At 42.0% G+C, this 13,592-nt stretch overlaps 1 protein-coding gene across 3 annotated transcripts in view; it reads right to left on the bottom strand.

Moving 5' to 3' along the window:
* Window positions 1-2,296: 2,296 nt before the first annotated feature.
* Window positions 2,297-13,592, bottom strand: part of LOC117451971 (T-box transcription factor TBX5-like) — a 16,563-nt gene continuing 5,267 nt past the window's right edge. For all 3 annotated transcript variants that reach the window (XM_034090365.2, XM_034090367.1, XM_034090366.1), the window contains exons 3-9: window positions 13,429-13,523; window positions 13,034-13,153; window positions 9,901-10,048; window positions 8,319-8,471; window positions 6,285-6,376; window positions 5,155-5,390; window positions 2,297-4,439 (exon numbers count right to left, since the gene is read on the bottom strand). In XM_034090365.2, the coding sequence (XP_033946256.1) occupies window positions 3,862-4,439; window positions 5,155-5,390; window positions 6,285-6,376; window positions 8,319-8,471; window positions 9,901-10,048; window positions 13,034-13,153; window positions 13,429-13,523 (1,422 nt within the window). In that variant the 3' untranslated portion in view covers window positions 2,297-3,861. The remainder of the gene's footprint in view (window positions 4,440-5,154; window positions 5,391-6,284; window positions 6,377-8,318; window positions 8,472-9,900; window positions 10,049-13,033; window positions 13,154-13,428; window positions 13,524-13,592) is intronic.

Raw genomic sequence — 13,592 nt, 5'->3', positions numbered from 1 at the left:
AGATCTACTTCAGTGATTTCAGGGCTGTTTCAGCCATAAACTCTCATTTAGGAGGAAATTAGCTCTGAGTCTCAATTTTGTTTCTATACTGTGCTTAACAGCATTAGACCATTCTTGTGGCTTTTAAATAACAACAAGGATAGATAGTATCATTCAAATCATCCTAACCATGCTACTTTGTTGCACCATATGTAATGGCCAAGCACTCATTGTTTTACATTATTGCACTGCCATTGAGCTGTCCTCTTAGTGCCATACAGTGCTTAGTGGCTCTAATTGCACATACTACTGGCTTTGTATATATTTAAAATATTCTGGAAAGGATTAGTTGAATGTATTCATAAGCCCAATTTTCAAAGATGCCCTGTAAACTTTCCAATAACACTTGATGAAGCACAGACCAAGATATATTTTTCTTAGCTTCTAAAAAGCCAACAAGCAAAGGAACGTTAAATACATTTTATGATTGACACATTTTAAAAACATGAAGTTGCATAGATTCAATTTTATATACATGTATATGCATTCCAGTGCAACCGCTTTTTAACTTGTGCCCTGCTAGTAAGGAGGAACTGAACTCTCACTTAATTGCCGCAGAGATGGAGCACCATCAGACCCAAAGAGATGAACCATAATTAACTTTACCAATTACACTCCATCTCAGACCACTTATTCCATCACTAATGCTGGACATCACACAAATGCCTCTCAGTGTCCCGCAAGAGACTCTAGATACATTTAAAATAAAAATGAAATGAAACGAATGATTTAAAGCAGTTGTTTTTGTTCTAAGAGAAACAGCTTAGGGATACAAACAGCAGAACTATAAATCCCCCTCAGACAGTTACCCTCTAAGGTTAGTTGTTATTCATAGATTTCGGTCTACAGGCAAAATGTGTGACATTTAAAAATGTCAGTCTTTCTCCATTTTAACACGTGGTGTCTCGTCTCTACCCAAGACAAAAAAGGATGTGTGTGTATTTGGTGTATCTATTGGAAACCATGTTGGACTTTTAGATTTGAATAGGTATGAGAAAAGGAGAATCTGTAGAGGGCAGTCAGAGGAGTTGCGTGTGTGTGTGTTTATGTTGGAGGGGGGCGTTGGGGAGATAACGATAAGCACCACTTAGGCTCTTTGATCACCAAGGTTCATCAATCTACTGTCCGTCCAGTGTGTCTGAGAAAGTCCTCCACAGATGGATTAAGGTTTACACACACACACACACACACACACACACACACACACACACACACACACACACACACACACACACACACACACACACACACACACACACACACACACACACACACACACACACACACACACACACACACACACACACACACACACACAGTCTACCCTGGGTTTAATATTACTTTACCACTTCTCCCAAAGCTTTATTCTTCCAGCCATACAGGAGTCATCACAGATCTGTTACAGTACAAGCTAACATGAAGTGATGCAATCCATCTTCAGAGTCGGAGGCCCTTCCATGGGACCTCCCTCCCTCCTCCCTCCTCTCCCCCTTATCCAGTTTGTCTGGAGACAAAGGGTTAAGGAGGAACAGACCCTCTGAAGGGCTGCCTGCTTAACCTCTGTCCTTATGGTGTACGAGAGAGAGAGAGAGAAAGGAAGAAAGGGAAAGAGAAGGAGAGAAAGGGGAGGTCTGACAACTGACATATAACTATGCAATTACTTGTAAATACCCCGGGTTACAAGTTTAATGATTTAGCAGCCTTTTATAAATAGATCTCTGCATGTTACGTCCATTTGTTCTTTCAAAATAAGGGTGTTGTAAACTCTGAGCAGGTGGAAGGTGGAAGAGGTTAACTTTGCTGTGAGAGACACAAACATGGGATGTCAGGAGACACACCCCCACCTCTCTCTGTCCTGCATCCCGGCAGACCCTAACCCTCTCTGGGCACCAATGAGGGGGTCCAGCTGGTGGAGACTGGAGATGCCAAACAACCTGTCACAGATAAGAGGAGGGGGACAAGGTATGTGCAGCACCCACACCACTCTGGGGGTGGGGGGGGGTTGTAAAAGACACGGGGTCTCTTGTTCTTGATAAGACAGCATAGCACGCACTGTTATAATTTAAACAATACTCTACATTGTTGCATGATAATGTTGGACACTTTTGGAACATTTGGAGGAAAGTGCAGGCACTTGTCCTTATCAAGTCCTTCATGCGTTGAGTTCCTGAGTAGCTGACCATGCTTTAAATAACCTACAAGTTGCCTCTGCTGTGTTTGTTGTCTAATCACAAAGAAGAACACTGCAACCACTTGACATACGCATCATTCTCTAACATTTATTCAATTTCTGTGTATAAATCTGTCTTTTTATCCATATAACAGAACATTTTTGTTTGTTTATCACAACTATTTATCACCACAGAAGGCGGGTGAAACCAGACACAAACCTTTAAAGAGAAACAAATATCTCTCTGCTTGTTTCACAAGTTAACAACAGACTAATCTTTACAAATCTAGAGTAATAAATACTGTTAGCAGGAGCAAGGCTATAAAAAAATCTCATTTTAACGCACATACATACATATCAAATACATACCCAGGAATGATGGGGATTTGCTCTCTGCATACTGTTTGTAATGTAAGAGCACCTGCTCACATTTGACTGCATGTAACACAACAGGGCAGATGTATGAAAACTGCCTTCTTACACAGAAAGACACCAAAACCTCAGCTTTCACAATGGGTGCCACACATCTTTCTTTACGGTTAGCTAAGAGCAGAATGATGATGCTGCAGGGACATGTATCTAACCGGATCTTGTAAAACCATTCATCGATAAGACAGGAAGAATTTAGATTCAAATTAAAGGAACAAGAGTTAGTGCATCAACATTATCACGTTTAACAGAACTTTGATTTTGTTATGTTTGCTGAGCAATCCTTGCGTGTCAAGGATCAACACTGGACTAATGAATAATTCAGAAACAAAATCAAATGGGCCAACGCACACATGAAACATGCGACGCTCCAGCTCTAACTGGTCATCTGGGGATAAAAGAGAGGTGCATGTTCATTGGCTGGCTCTCAGAGAAAATAGAGAGCTGATTGGTCAGCTAGGGGTGACTGAGAGGACAGCAGTGACAACCGTGTGACGCTGAGTAGTGCATTTACCCAGAATGCAGTGAAAGCAGTGTTTACAGGTCCCTCAGCCTGTAGCGTGGCCTAAACAAACTGCTTTTCCTATGTTACAGCGCCCGCAGGAACTACTGCCTGTCTCATTGGAAATTATCTCATTGCATCCTTGAGCTGAGCTGACATAGGCTTTACATACAAACAGGCACACACACACACATAGACAACTCATGCCTTTTCTCCTTCACTGACACTGAGCATGGAGCTATGCTTTTCTCCATTAAAGAGAAAATATGTCTACCTCAGGCTCCGCTGGGAGATCAGAGATATTTTGGTCAGTAAATGTTACAGCCTGGGTCGAAATGTACATCCTTCACAATGGAGAGAGTGGGACTGATTTAGAGGGAAACGGGCTTTCACAGGCTGGCCTGAACAGGGCTCACAGCTACAACATTTGGATCACACCAGTCTTTGGGTTATAGAAAGAAGATTAAGTACAACTTTGTTTGTTTTATGGATGACCATGTATAGTCTTTAACAATCCACTGTCCCATCCTGCAAAGCTGGAGGAGAGCTCTTCACACAGCACAAAAATATCAGACTTTTCACAATTATTTTACAAAGGTAATATCATATGTAGTCCGTATGCAGCCAGCATCTTTCAGAATAGCAGAAAGAACGGTCACTGAATTTGAGACGAGGAATCTCTGTCCATGTATCAGTCTTTGGGGTTTGTCCTCTGGTTCAGTTAGGAGGCTGCACTCCATTCTGGTACGACACACCTGATGTGTGTGTGTGTCTCTAGTGTGTGGTAGAGAGGAGGAGACAGGTTGGGAGTGTAGCGAGGGTACTCTCTGAGAGGAGGGCTGACCTGCCTGCTGTGAATGTTTTGGGAGCTCTGAGGTGGAGGTGCGGCACTCTGGCTCGGATAGGGGTGGTGGCCGATGTGTTCTCCCAGCGTCGGAGAGCTCTGGTTGGCTATGGCGCTGAGTCGGGAACCCTGAGGGCTGGAGCTGTAGGGGGGGTGAGGGGTGTAAGGTGGGTAGGGATCCATGGGGGTCATGGCAGAGGGGAGAGGGCTGCTGTAGGACCACGATGTACAGTTGAGTTCATCCAGTCTGGGTTCAGAGCTGGCAAACATGCACGCCTGGCGCTGTCCCATGTCTGAGCTGGAGGGGGAGTCGGTGAGAGGGTTGTTGGATAGACCGGGTGGAGCAGGAGGGTAGGAGGAGGGGTGGTAGTAAGACTCGCCCTCACTGGGAGAGCTACCGGTGAAGGCTTTCTTATACGGGTGCTGGCGGTTTCCTGGAGAGCAGTTCTCCCCCACTAAGGAGAGACACAGACAGAGAGGAATGTAAAATATGATATCAATAAGAAGCATGAACTGGAAACGTTTCAGACCAGGATGTCTGCATTCCTACTTCAGACCGTTTAAGAAGCTGAGACGAGAAAAATAAATCTAAAAGTTTAACAGATGGAGCCTGATGGAAAAGTTAATTTGTTAGGTGCTTTAAGAGTACGTCTGATAAGGGGTAGTTAGGGTTAGGGGTTAAACTGGGGTAATCCAGAGTCAGTGTAAGAAGTACAGTAAAGGGCATTTAGCAACAAAAGTTATGTTAGCCATCTCAAAAGAATGTAATTTAGGGTGCATGCTGTATTTGGAATATGTTTGCTGCGTTACTGGGCTGGGCTGCCAGACAGTGTAAGGTCAAATTCATGTTTTTCTCAATGGAGTTTTGTGACTTTGAAGAGAGCAAGGTTAACAGCTCAAGTTCCCCTTGTTCCTCATATCCTGTGTATATCCTCATGTGTACTACCTGTGTTATTCTCCTATTGTGTTGCTGCTATAACACCTGAATGTACCTATGGGGATCAATAAAGGCCCTGGTAGTGATCTTAGTGTCACAATGATTAAACAAAAAGGAAAGGGGTCATTTCTGGACTTCCGTGTCGGGAGTGAACTCATGGCATTGCTTTCTGTCTTGCACAGCTTGAGATAGCCGATCATTTTGTCACACAGTGTGCTGAAGCGTCCTCCTACCTTTCCTCTTGGTGCAGTAGACCTGCGGCTGGTGGCTGTGCTGCATGTGAGGAGGGGCCAGGGTGTAGTGTGCAGGGGGGGCCCTCAGCAGCTCTTGGGGACTCAAACGGTTCTCACAGCTGAACGGGGACCCCACTGTTTCAGGGGAGCCCCGCAGACCCCGACCGTCCCCACTGAAGGGGGTGGAGCAGGCCCTCTGACGGACAGTACTGCGAGGGACCACAGGGAAGTCCTTCCTAAGAACGAGAGGGAACGGTGGGTTGAAAATTACAACAACAAAAAAAAACATAAAGTATGTATATCAGACTCGGAGATCCTTTATTAGCCCCGCAGCAGGAACATTTACATGCAGTTGGATGCACACAACGACCACTTGACTCTGCAGGTTTTTCTCTTACATTTGATTCTACCTGATTGTATTCTGTGTGCTCTGGTTTTTTTTCTTTTCTTTCAAGTCGACTTAGTCTTTCTCCATCCTTTCAGCTCTGATCTTTCTCTTTCTCTGTACACACTGCCCTCTTGGTGAACTCTTGGGTATGTAGGAGACATTGGGCCACATCTCGCTAGCCCTCGCTGAGATAGTGACACACACTCCTGCTTGCACACACACAGTTAATCCTGTTGTGAGATAATACGCTACAAAAACTAGCTCTAAAAATAAACAGCGTGTCACCTTAGATAGACTCTCCTCTGTCCCCCTCTCCACTCCACCAACCACAGCAGCACAGAAACACAGGGGGCTGCACCCTCCCTCTCTTCTCTTTCCTCCCCCTCCTCTCAGAAACAGCCTCTCCTATTGGCCTATTCAAATCTCTAAACTGCCTCAATGAAGATCAGTTCTACATGCAAACAGACACCATGTAAGGTCATCAGCTGATCTGCAGTGACAGTCCATTAGACCAGCAGCAACGGGATATCATCGATCAATCAATGCAGGACCTGACGCTCGGTGCTTCGTGTTTGTGATCAACACTCGCTCTGGCTGATGCTGCACGCTCAGATCAACCTTCAGGTGACAATGGCTCACACACACACATGTTTTGGATCATATGTACCCCAATCATAAACATCTTCAGAGAGCAAATAGATGTTGTTTTCTGTAAGTGTTCCTCTCGTGCAGCTGTACTCACCCTTGGAGCTTGGCCATGCGGTGCAGCTCATTGTCATCGCTGCCTCTGAAGCCCTTGGCAAAAGGATTATTCTCTATCTTCAGCTGTGTAATCTGAGCACAAAACAACTCTTTAGCTCAGACACATGGATTACACCTGCATGCACAGGCCAAGACAAACACACAGCACAGACACACAAAGGCACATTCACATGTTAAAGTTGACTATTAGTGAGAGGCCCTGCAGATGTTTTTAGCAGCGGCGCTAAAGCTCTGCACGGCCGACATTCCTCAGCCCGCTGACGTTTCTAACGGAGCGAACAGTGTCCTCGCCAGCTGACACAGAATAAACTGTTTACCCAATCAGTCGCCAGGTTTAAGGATTTCATACCAAAGCTTTTAGAGGTCCAAAGCTGTGAGCTTTGATGTTTAAGTTTTCACATTTTTCTCAGTGATGTCATGGAGGGAAGCCTTCGCGCAGTGTGTCCATCACACAGCAGGCAGCCGGACCGGAGATGTGACACCAGCTCGGGTCCAAACTAACTTTGAAGTGCTGATGAAAACCACCACCAAACTATACTGCTAAAATATCCTTTTGCACACATGTTGGATTTAATAGTGTTATAACTATAGTATTTGTTTTTTCATGATGGAACTATAAAAATGTTGTTTAACACAATAGCTTGTATAACAAAAACTTCAATACATATTGTTTTTTGTTGTGATTTTGAAGTGACAAGAATTTATAATATTGATTTCAATTCAACTTACAGCAAATACAATAGTGTACTACTGCTGCTGCTAATGCACTAGCACTAAATGATAACGATAATAATAACAATAATAAGAATTATATAGTATGTAAGATTAAACTTTAGTAGTTTAACTACTTCTAACTGTTTAACTTTATTATAATTATCATACATTTTATACATACAATACTTCAGCTTAAATAAAATATTATTAATATTTGTTTAAACTAAAAACGACCTGCTATTAACAGATTTGATAAACCAATTTCTGAGTCTTTTTTTTACACTTTTTTTTATACAAACAATTTGCTTGGGGTATTGAGGAATATTTTGTATTGAAATGCTAACACAGTATACTTTTGTTTTGTTTTATGTACATTTAAAATGCATTTATTCATGTTATTAAATGTAATCAAATTAAATCTATCATATGGGAACGCAACCAGCAGAGCGGCAACAAGCTTCAATCTGTCTTTCTAGTTGACATCAAGAAAACTGGTCAGCAAAGATCAAGGGAAAGAAACAGTTCATTACAGACTAACGCTCACACACTCGCTCACACACATGCTCTCTCTCTCTCACACACACACACCACACACACACACACACACACACACACACACACACACACACGGATAACTTATTTTTGGACATATTTACAAATACTAAGTAAGGCCACATAAACAATGAAGATGCAAATTGACTTTCTGGATACAAAATACAGACAGTAATACTAACAAAGAAAAAGGTTCTCTTTGTGAGTGTGTGTGTGTGTGTGTGTGTGTGTGTGTGTGTGTGTGTGTGTGTGTGTGTGTGTGTGTGTGTGTGTGTGTGTGTGTGTGTGTGTGTGTGTGTGTGTGTGTGTGTGTGTGTGTGTGGTGTGTGTGTGTGTGTGTGTGTGTGTGTGTGTGTGTGTGTGTGTGTGTGTGTGTGTGTGTGTGTGTGTGTGTGTGTGTGTGTGAGAGACAAAAGTTTGAATGTAGCCAGTGACCAAAGGCACATCTTAAACACTTATCTAAATAATCATAGATAGAACAGATATGACGCACATTTGACTTTGAGATCTATTTCCATAATTGCTATAGGATAATTATGAGGTAGGTAGCCTATGGCTTGAAAAAATAGTTTAAAAATAAGTGTACTCTATGATGTGAAGTGATGTTTAAATAACACTTTCTGTATTGTTTTAAACTCCATTTAATATACAAAATATTCTATAAAAAGGACTAATGTGGCCCTTCTTAAAAGTACATAAAGCATGTTGTTTCCCTGTATTTTAACAGCGTTGTTGGTGTGGAGCTCACCTTGTGGTTCTGGTAGGACGTCACACCGATGAAGGCAGTCTCAGAGAAGATGTGGGTGCAGAAAGCCGTATTTTTGGAGCCAAAGCCGTTGTTCTCATCCGCCTTGACAATATGGAGGCGAGGCTGGTATTTGTGCATGGAGTTGAGTATTATCTGCACAGGGGAGAGATTGAGGAGGTGTGATTGACAGACCTGTCATGAGTCCAGGTGGAGGGCCTAATGAATGTCAAGGTACCCAAAGTTCTTGGATGACATGAATCGTTAAGACAGAGACTCTTTCATATTAGTAGGCTGAAACTGATAAAGTAAAGGAGCTGTTTTGGATGCAAGAACTTAGCTGAGATTTTTTTAAATATAGATATTGATGTCATCATTTAGGCATTAATGTAAACTATTTTTTGCCTGATTTAGGTTCAGAATGCAAGTAAATGACTAATGCTGATCTTTTTTTTTTTAATGTTGTATGTTCATCTCATTCTAACCAAACGATAACCATGCATGAAGGGAAAGCTGCATATTTTAAACAAAGTGATCATCAAGGCATCTTAAATACACTTAATTTAATTTAATCTGTGACCATTGCCTTTTAACCAAAACTATGATACATACATCATACATTGTTATTATATAAGACTATTCTAAAGGCTTACATTAAATATATATATATATATATATGTTGAGGCTTTCACTGAACACTAGCTTGATTTCAGTAAGAGTCACTCATTGGATGTTGTATGTTCTTGACAACTTACTAACATTTCCATAATAAAAATGTCTTAACATCTAACATTTGGCTTGGGGAAACCAGCAATGTAAAACCATAACAATCATTTATCTCACATTCTAAACAATTTCCCATGACACAGGAAACTCCTCAAGTGTGTGTTTTTTTAATTGGATCACGGCCCTCTGCCTGAACACACAGGCGTGAGCACGTTTGTTTATCCAGGGGGCTCAGTTTAATAGCAGTGACATGTCCGCCGGTGACATGCATTAGCTGGGCTTTAGTCATTGAAATCATTACCTCTAATTTAACATGCCTGAGAAGATTGTTTCTGTGTGTTGCCTATTGTCTTTGCGCTAGTGCAAAAAAAAAACAATAGGCCTATGTTTTCAATTGATCTCACACCGTGAAGCTCAACCGCCTCATGAAATGTTGTGGGTGTGTCTGTGTGTGTGTTTGTGTGTGTGCGTGCAGTCAGACTGTAACAGTCGGCAGCAATGAGAGCTGCCATGATGGGAATGAGTCTCTCTGTGCATACTCTGAGCTGTTTTGTGTTGTGGTGGCCAGCCTGGAACTGTGACTGTTGTGTGTGTGTAATCAATCTTCTTAATTAAAAAAAATAAGAAATCACTCTTGATTATTTAAAAAGCATACGATGGGAATCTAATTGGGCGAAAAGACTATTTCCATTTGGGATATAGATTGTATTTTATTTTAAAGACATGATATATTGAGGCTATCAAAGTAAACTCTTTCATAAGCCAAACACATGTATTGTATCGACTGCCAAGACGCACCAAGCATATGTTTCTGGTTCTGAAGAAATATAAACGACAAATATTAAGAAAAGAAACTCACGTGTCCAAAGGGGTCCAGGTGGTTGTTGGTGAGTTTGAGCTTCTGGAAAGAGACGAGCTGGCGGCTCCAGTGCGCCCCGGTGGCCGGGGAGTCCGGGTGGACGTAGAGCCTCCCGGGCATCGCGGGCTCTGCCTTTCCTGTTACCGACCTTTGGACAGAGAGGAGGCCGCAGATCAGACACGGTGCATTCAGGGTGTCACGGTGGTCTGTCTGACCGGCTGGAGGCCTTCGCTGCAGAAGGCCTATCTGGTGCTTTAACTGGATAAACTTGTTTTGCTAAAGTTTACACAGATATCTGGACAAGATCTGGACCTAAGCTTTTTCGATCCAAATGTACTCGGACTCCTCTAAAACTGCTGTAGCCTCGGTCCTTTTGTGCCAACGATGTTAACTTGTGAGCCGCCGAGAGAAAAGCCTGAAACTGTTGACATATTTCCTCAGAAACACTTCAAATCCCCACGAAACTAAAATAGCATCAGTGGCCAAAAAAGTCCACTTTTAAACATATAATCTGTGAACTATATTGGACTATTTTCCCCCTTTTACAGCAGCTGAGAAACAGACACTAAAGCTATCGCCAACCTGTTTGAGGGATGCATTATTTACTTTTTAGGGGGACTTTTTAACACAATAAACGGTTTCGTTTCTTGTGTTTGCATTTGCTTTTAACACTTTATAAACACAAATTAGAGCGAAATAGAAGGATTATAATATTTGAAATGTGCTGCGTATATAATTTTGTAAAAAACAATGTTTTTCTTAGTGCTGTCTGCATGAAGAATGGCTCCGAGTCAACAATATATGCAAATGTAAAATGACGTGAGCCGGTCAAAACGTAAATAATAAAAAGAAAATAACATTTATTTTGAGATACATTTGCAGCCAGTTAGCTTATGACGCTATCAATCACCCACATAAAGACGTTATCTCTTGAGAAATGTCTGACTAATCTCCAGAAACACCGCTGCCACCATTACGCATGCGAGCCGGACCTTATGTCACAGTCAGTAGCGTAGGCAGAAATGTACTTTAGGGTGGGCCTGTAAAAAATAGGGTGGGCCAGATTTTTCTTCTGCGCATCAGAAGCTAACAACAATCCCCGCCAGTACCGGTGGCAGATTACTTTTAGAATACTTTATTTTTCCATAACAGATATGTTTTGGTGAACAGGAGACACGTATGTTACTGTTGTAATGGCTTATCAAGAGCACAAACACAACATCTTGGTGTCATTCTGGACAGCTCTCTCATCTGCACCCCACATAAAAAACATCACCCGGACTGCATTCTTTGTACTGTCTTAAAACCTTTCCTTAGAATATGTTATGAATTGTAAGGTGTCCTTGGGTGCTTTGAAAGGCGCCCCTAAATAGAATGAATTATCATTATTATGTATTATTATTATTATCTGAAACGATGTAATAACTTTTAAAAAAAAATCCAGTCACTTGCCCCATGCATTCAGCAGCAGCAGGCCATTCACTTTGATTTGATCCCATTATAAATGTCATCATTTCGACAATAAATAAATGCTACATAAACGTTATCTTCCACATTTTATCTAACCATCTCCATTTCTAACTTTCAATATATTTTGAAAGAGATCTCTCTCTCATCTGCGTGCGGGGGCAGGGCCTCACATACATGCTGCAGCGTGCAGTGTGCACACAGTTCTGCCGGTAATGAATATTGCATTTTGTGAGGAAACTTTTCCACTAATAATTCCAATAAGTATTCCAAAATGTATTCACTTCAGGTTTACGAAAGTAACTGTAATCAGATTACTCGTTTTTCAAATGTAACGGCAGCTGAATACACTTGATTTTTGTATTCTGATTACGTAACGCAGTTACATGTATTCCGTTACAACCCAACCCTGTGTATATCGCTCCGGACTGTCGACCAGCAGATGAAAAACACCCACCTCTCCGCCTCTTCCGAGGGACGAGGGAACCGTGCGGCAGAGTTTCCGTTAACATTTTTTTCCTTCTGACAGCCCAGCAGCAGGAGAGGTGGGGGGGGGATACGTGGGGAGAGGGAGGCGGGGCTATTTCATCGTTATCAGAAAATGATCGTATAGATCGCTGCTAGATGAGGGCAGTGGAGGCTCTTCTTGGAGTCTGGCTTTTTTTTTAAAAACCAAAGTTCATTAGTGAACTTTGAGCCATCATTTATTTTGCAGGCAGCTCTCTGCCTCTCTCACGTTATTATGGCGCGTGCCGGAACCAACAATCAGTTTTACCGTAAATGAGTTTGGTTCAGAGGACAAAGCACATACAACATTAATTAAACTCGATATTTGTTCACTTGAATTTCACTTTGAATGCTTGGATATTCTCAATGGGTGAATACATTTTTTTATAATAATAATAAAATAATTAAACAAAAATAATAATAATTAAATGACACCGAAGCTTTCTCAGGGTGGGCCAATGAGTAAACTGGGTGGGGTGGGCCCACCCCCACCCCCACCCTGGCCCTATGGTGGCTACGCCACTGGTCACAGTGTATCCAGACTCCGTTTACGGCACGTTTCTTTGTAAGACCCGGGTGTCAGAGGCTCTGAGGAGGCAGGGCATTGACGGATCTCTGCAGAGTCAGTGGTCTCTTCGGATTTCCCCCTCAGCACAGCAAGCATTTGAATGGGAGACTTTAATCCGGTCTGTGCCGTCTGTCCGCCCGGTGAATCCTTCATACTCTGATTTAACCGGCGGGCAGACACGGGGGGAAACACGGGGAACTAGGCCATGCTAGTCTGCAAGAAGGACCCGACCTTTAGAGGCATGGTGAAGAGGAGGTAAACCCAACAGCACGGATTTATTTTTACAGAGGTTTTACGCGGAGGTTTTAATGCATAATTCAAAGTGGCACACATAACAAAATCACAGGGAAGATAATTAGGAGAATAAAGCAAAGGCTAGGATTGTGCTTTTGTTTCTCCCTGTGGTGGTTTTGTTACCGTTTTACACTCCGTAAACGACGTTTAAAATACATTAATAAACAATGGGGCCTATCATGGCTGACTTGGGCATACATACATATTTGATTATCTTCGCATGCACCATTATTTTTAGGGAAAACCTCAATTTAGATTACATCAAATTCACAGGTATACATTTTGAAATACACCAACCATTTGTTGTCTGAAAATTTGTATCGGTGGTCGTCCTTGGGCACAAGGTCCATGAGGAGTATGTACTTGGTTTTTGGGTTGAGTCCCGTGACTTTCACCTTGTAACTGGGAAACATCCTCCTACACGGAGTACATTCAGAAAAAATAAATATATTATTTTACAGACACAGACAGATTATATTATAATACTTGAAGTTAAGATAAAAAAAATAATTGCTATCCTCCTCTGAGAGAAAAAACGTCCCCTGAGGCAACATTCACATTGTACAGTTTGTCCTAGATATATTGTCAGGACAGTCGTGCTGTTTATTCAACCATGGCTTCATAAAAATTATAAATCGAATGTACCCAAATAAAAAAAAACTAACAGATATGTATTCCTCCTAACTTCTTACCTTCCAGCCTTGGTGATGATCATTTCAGTTCCCACTTCATCAAACTTTGTCCAAAGTTCTCTGTCGTGGAGGAAAACTTTGATTCCTTCCATTCCCTAAAACAAAACAAAAACAGTGCTCACTAAACTGAAGAGGAAGTCTCCTGGAAGTTAAATTAAAGCCCC

The sequence above is a fragment of the Pseudochaenichthys georgianus genome, chromosome 9 (genome assembly GCF_902827115.2).
Source record: "Pseudochaenichthys georgianus chromosome 9, fPseGeo1.2, whole genome shotgun sequence".
Taxonomy (NCBI): domain Eukaryota; kingdom Metazoa; phylum Chordata; class Actinopteri; order Perciformes; family Channichthyidae; genus Pseudochaenichthys; species Pseudochaenichthys georgianus.
Note: the sequence above shows the minus strand (reverse complement) of the source record. Positions and strands in the feature narration are given on the sequence as shown.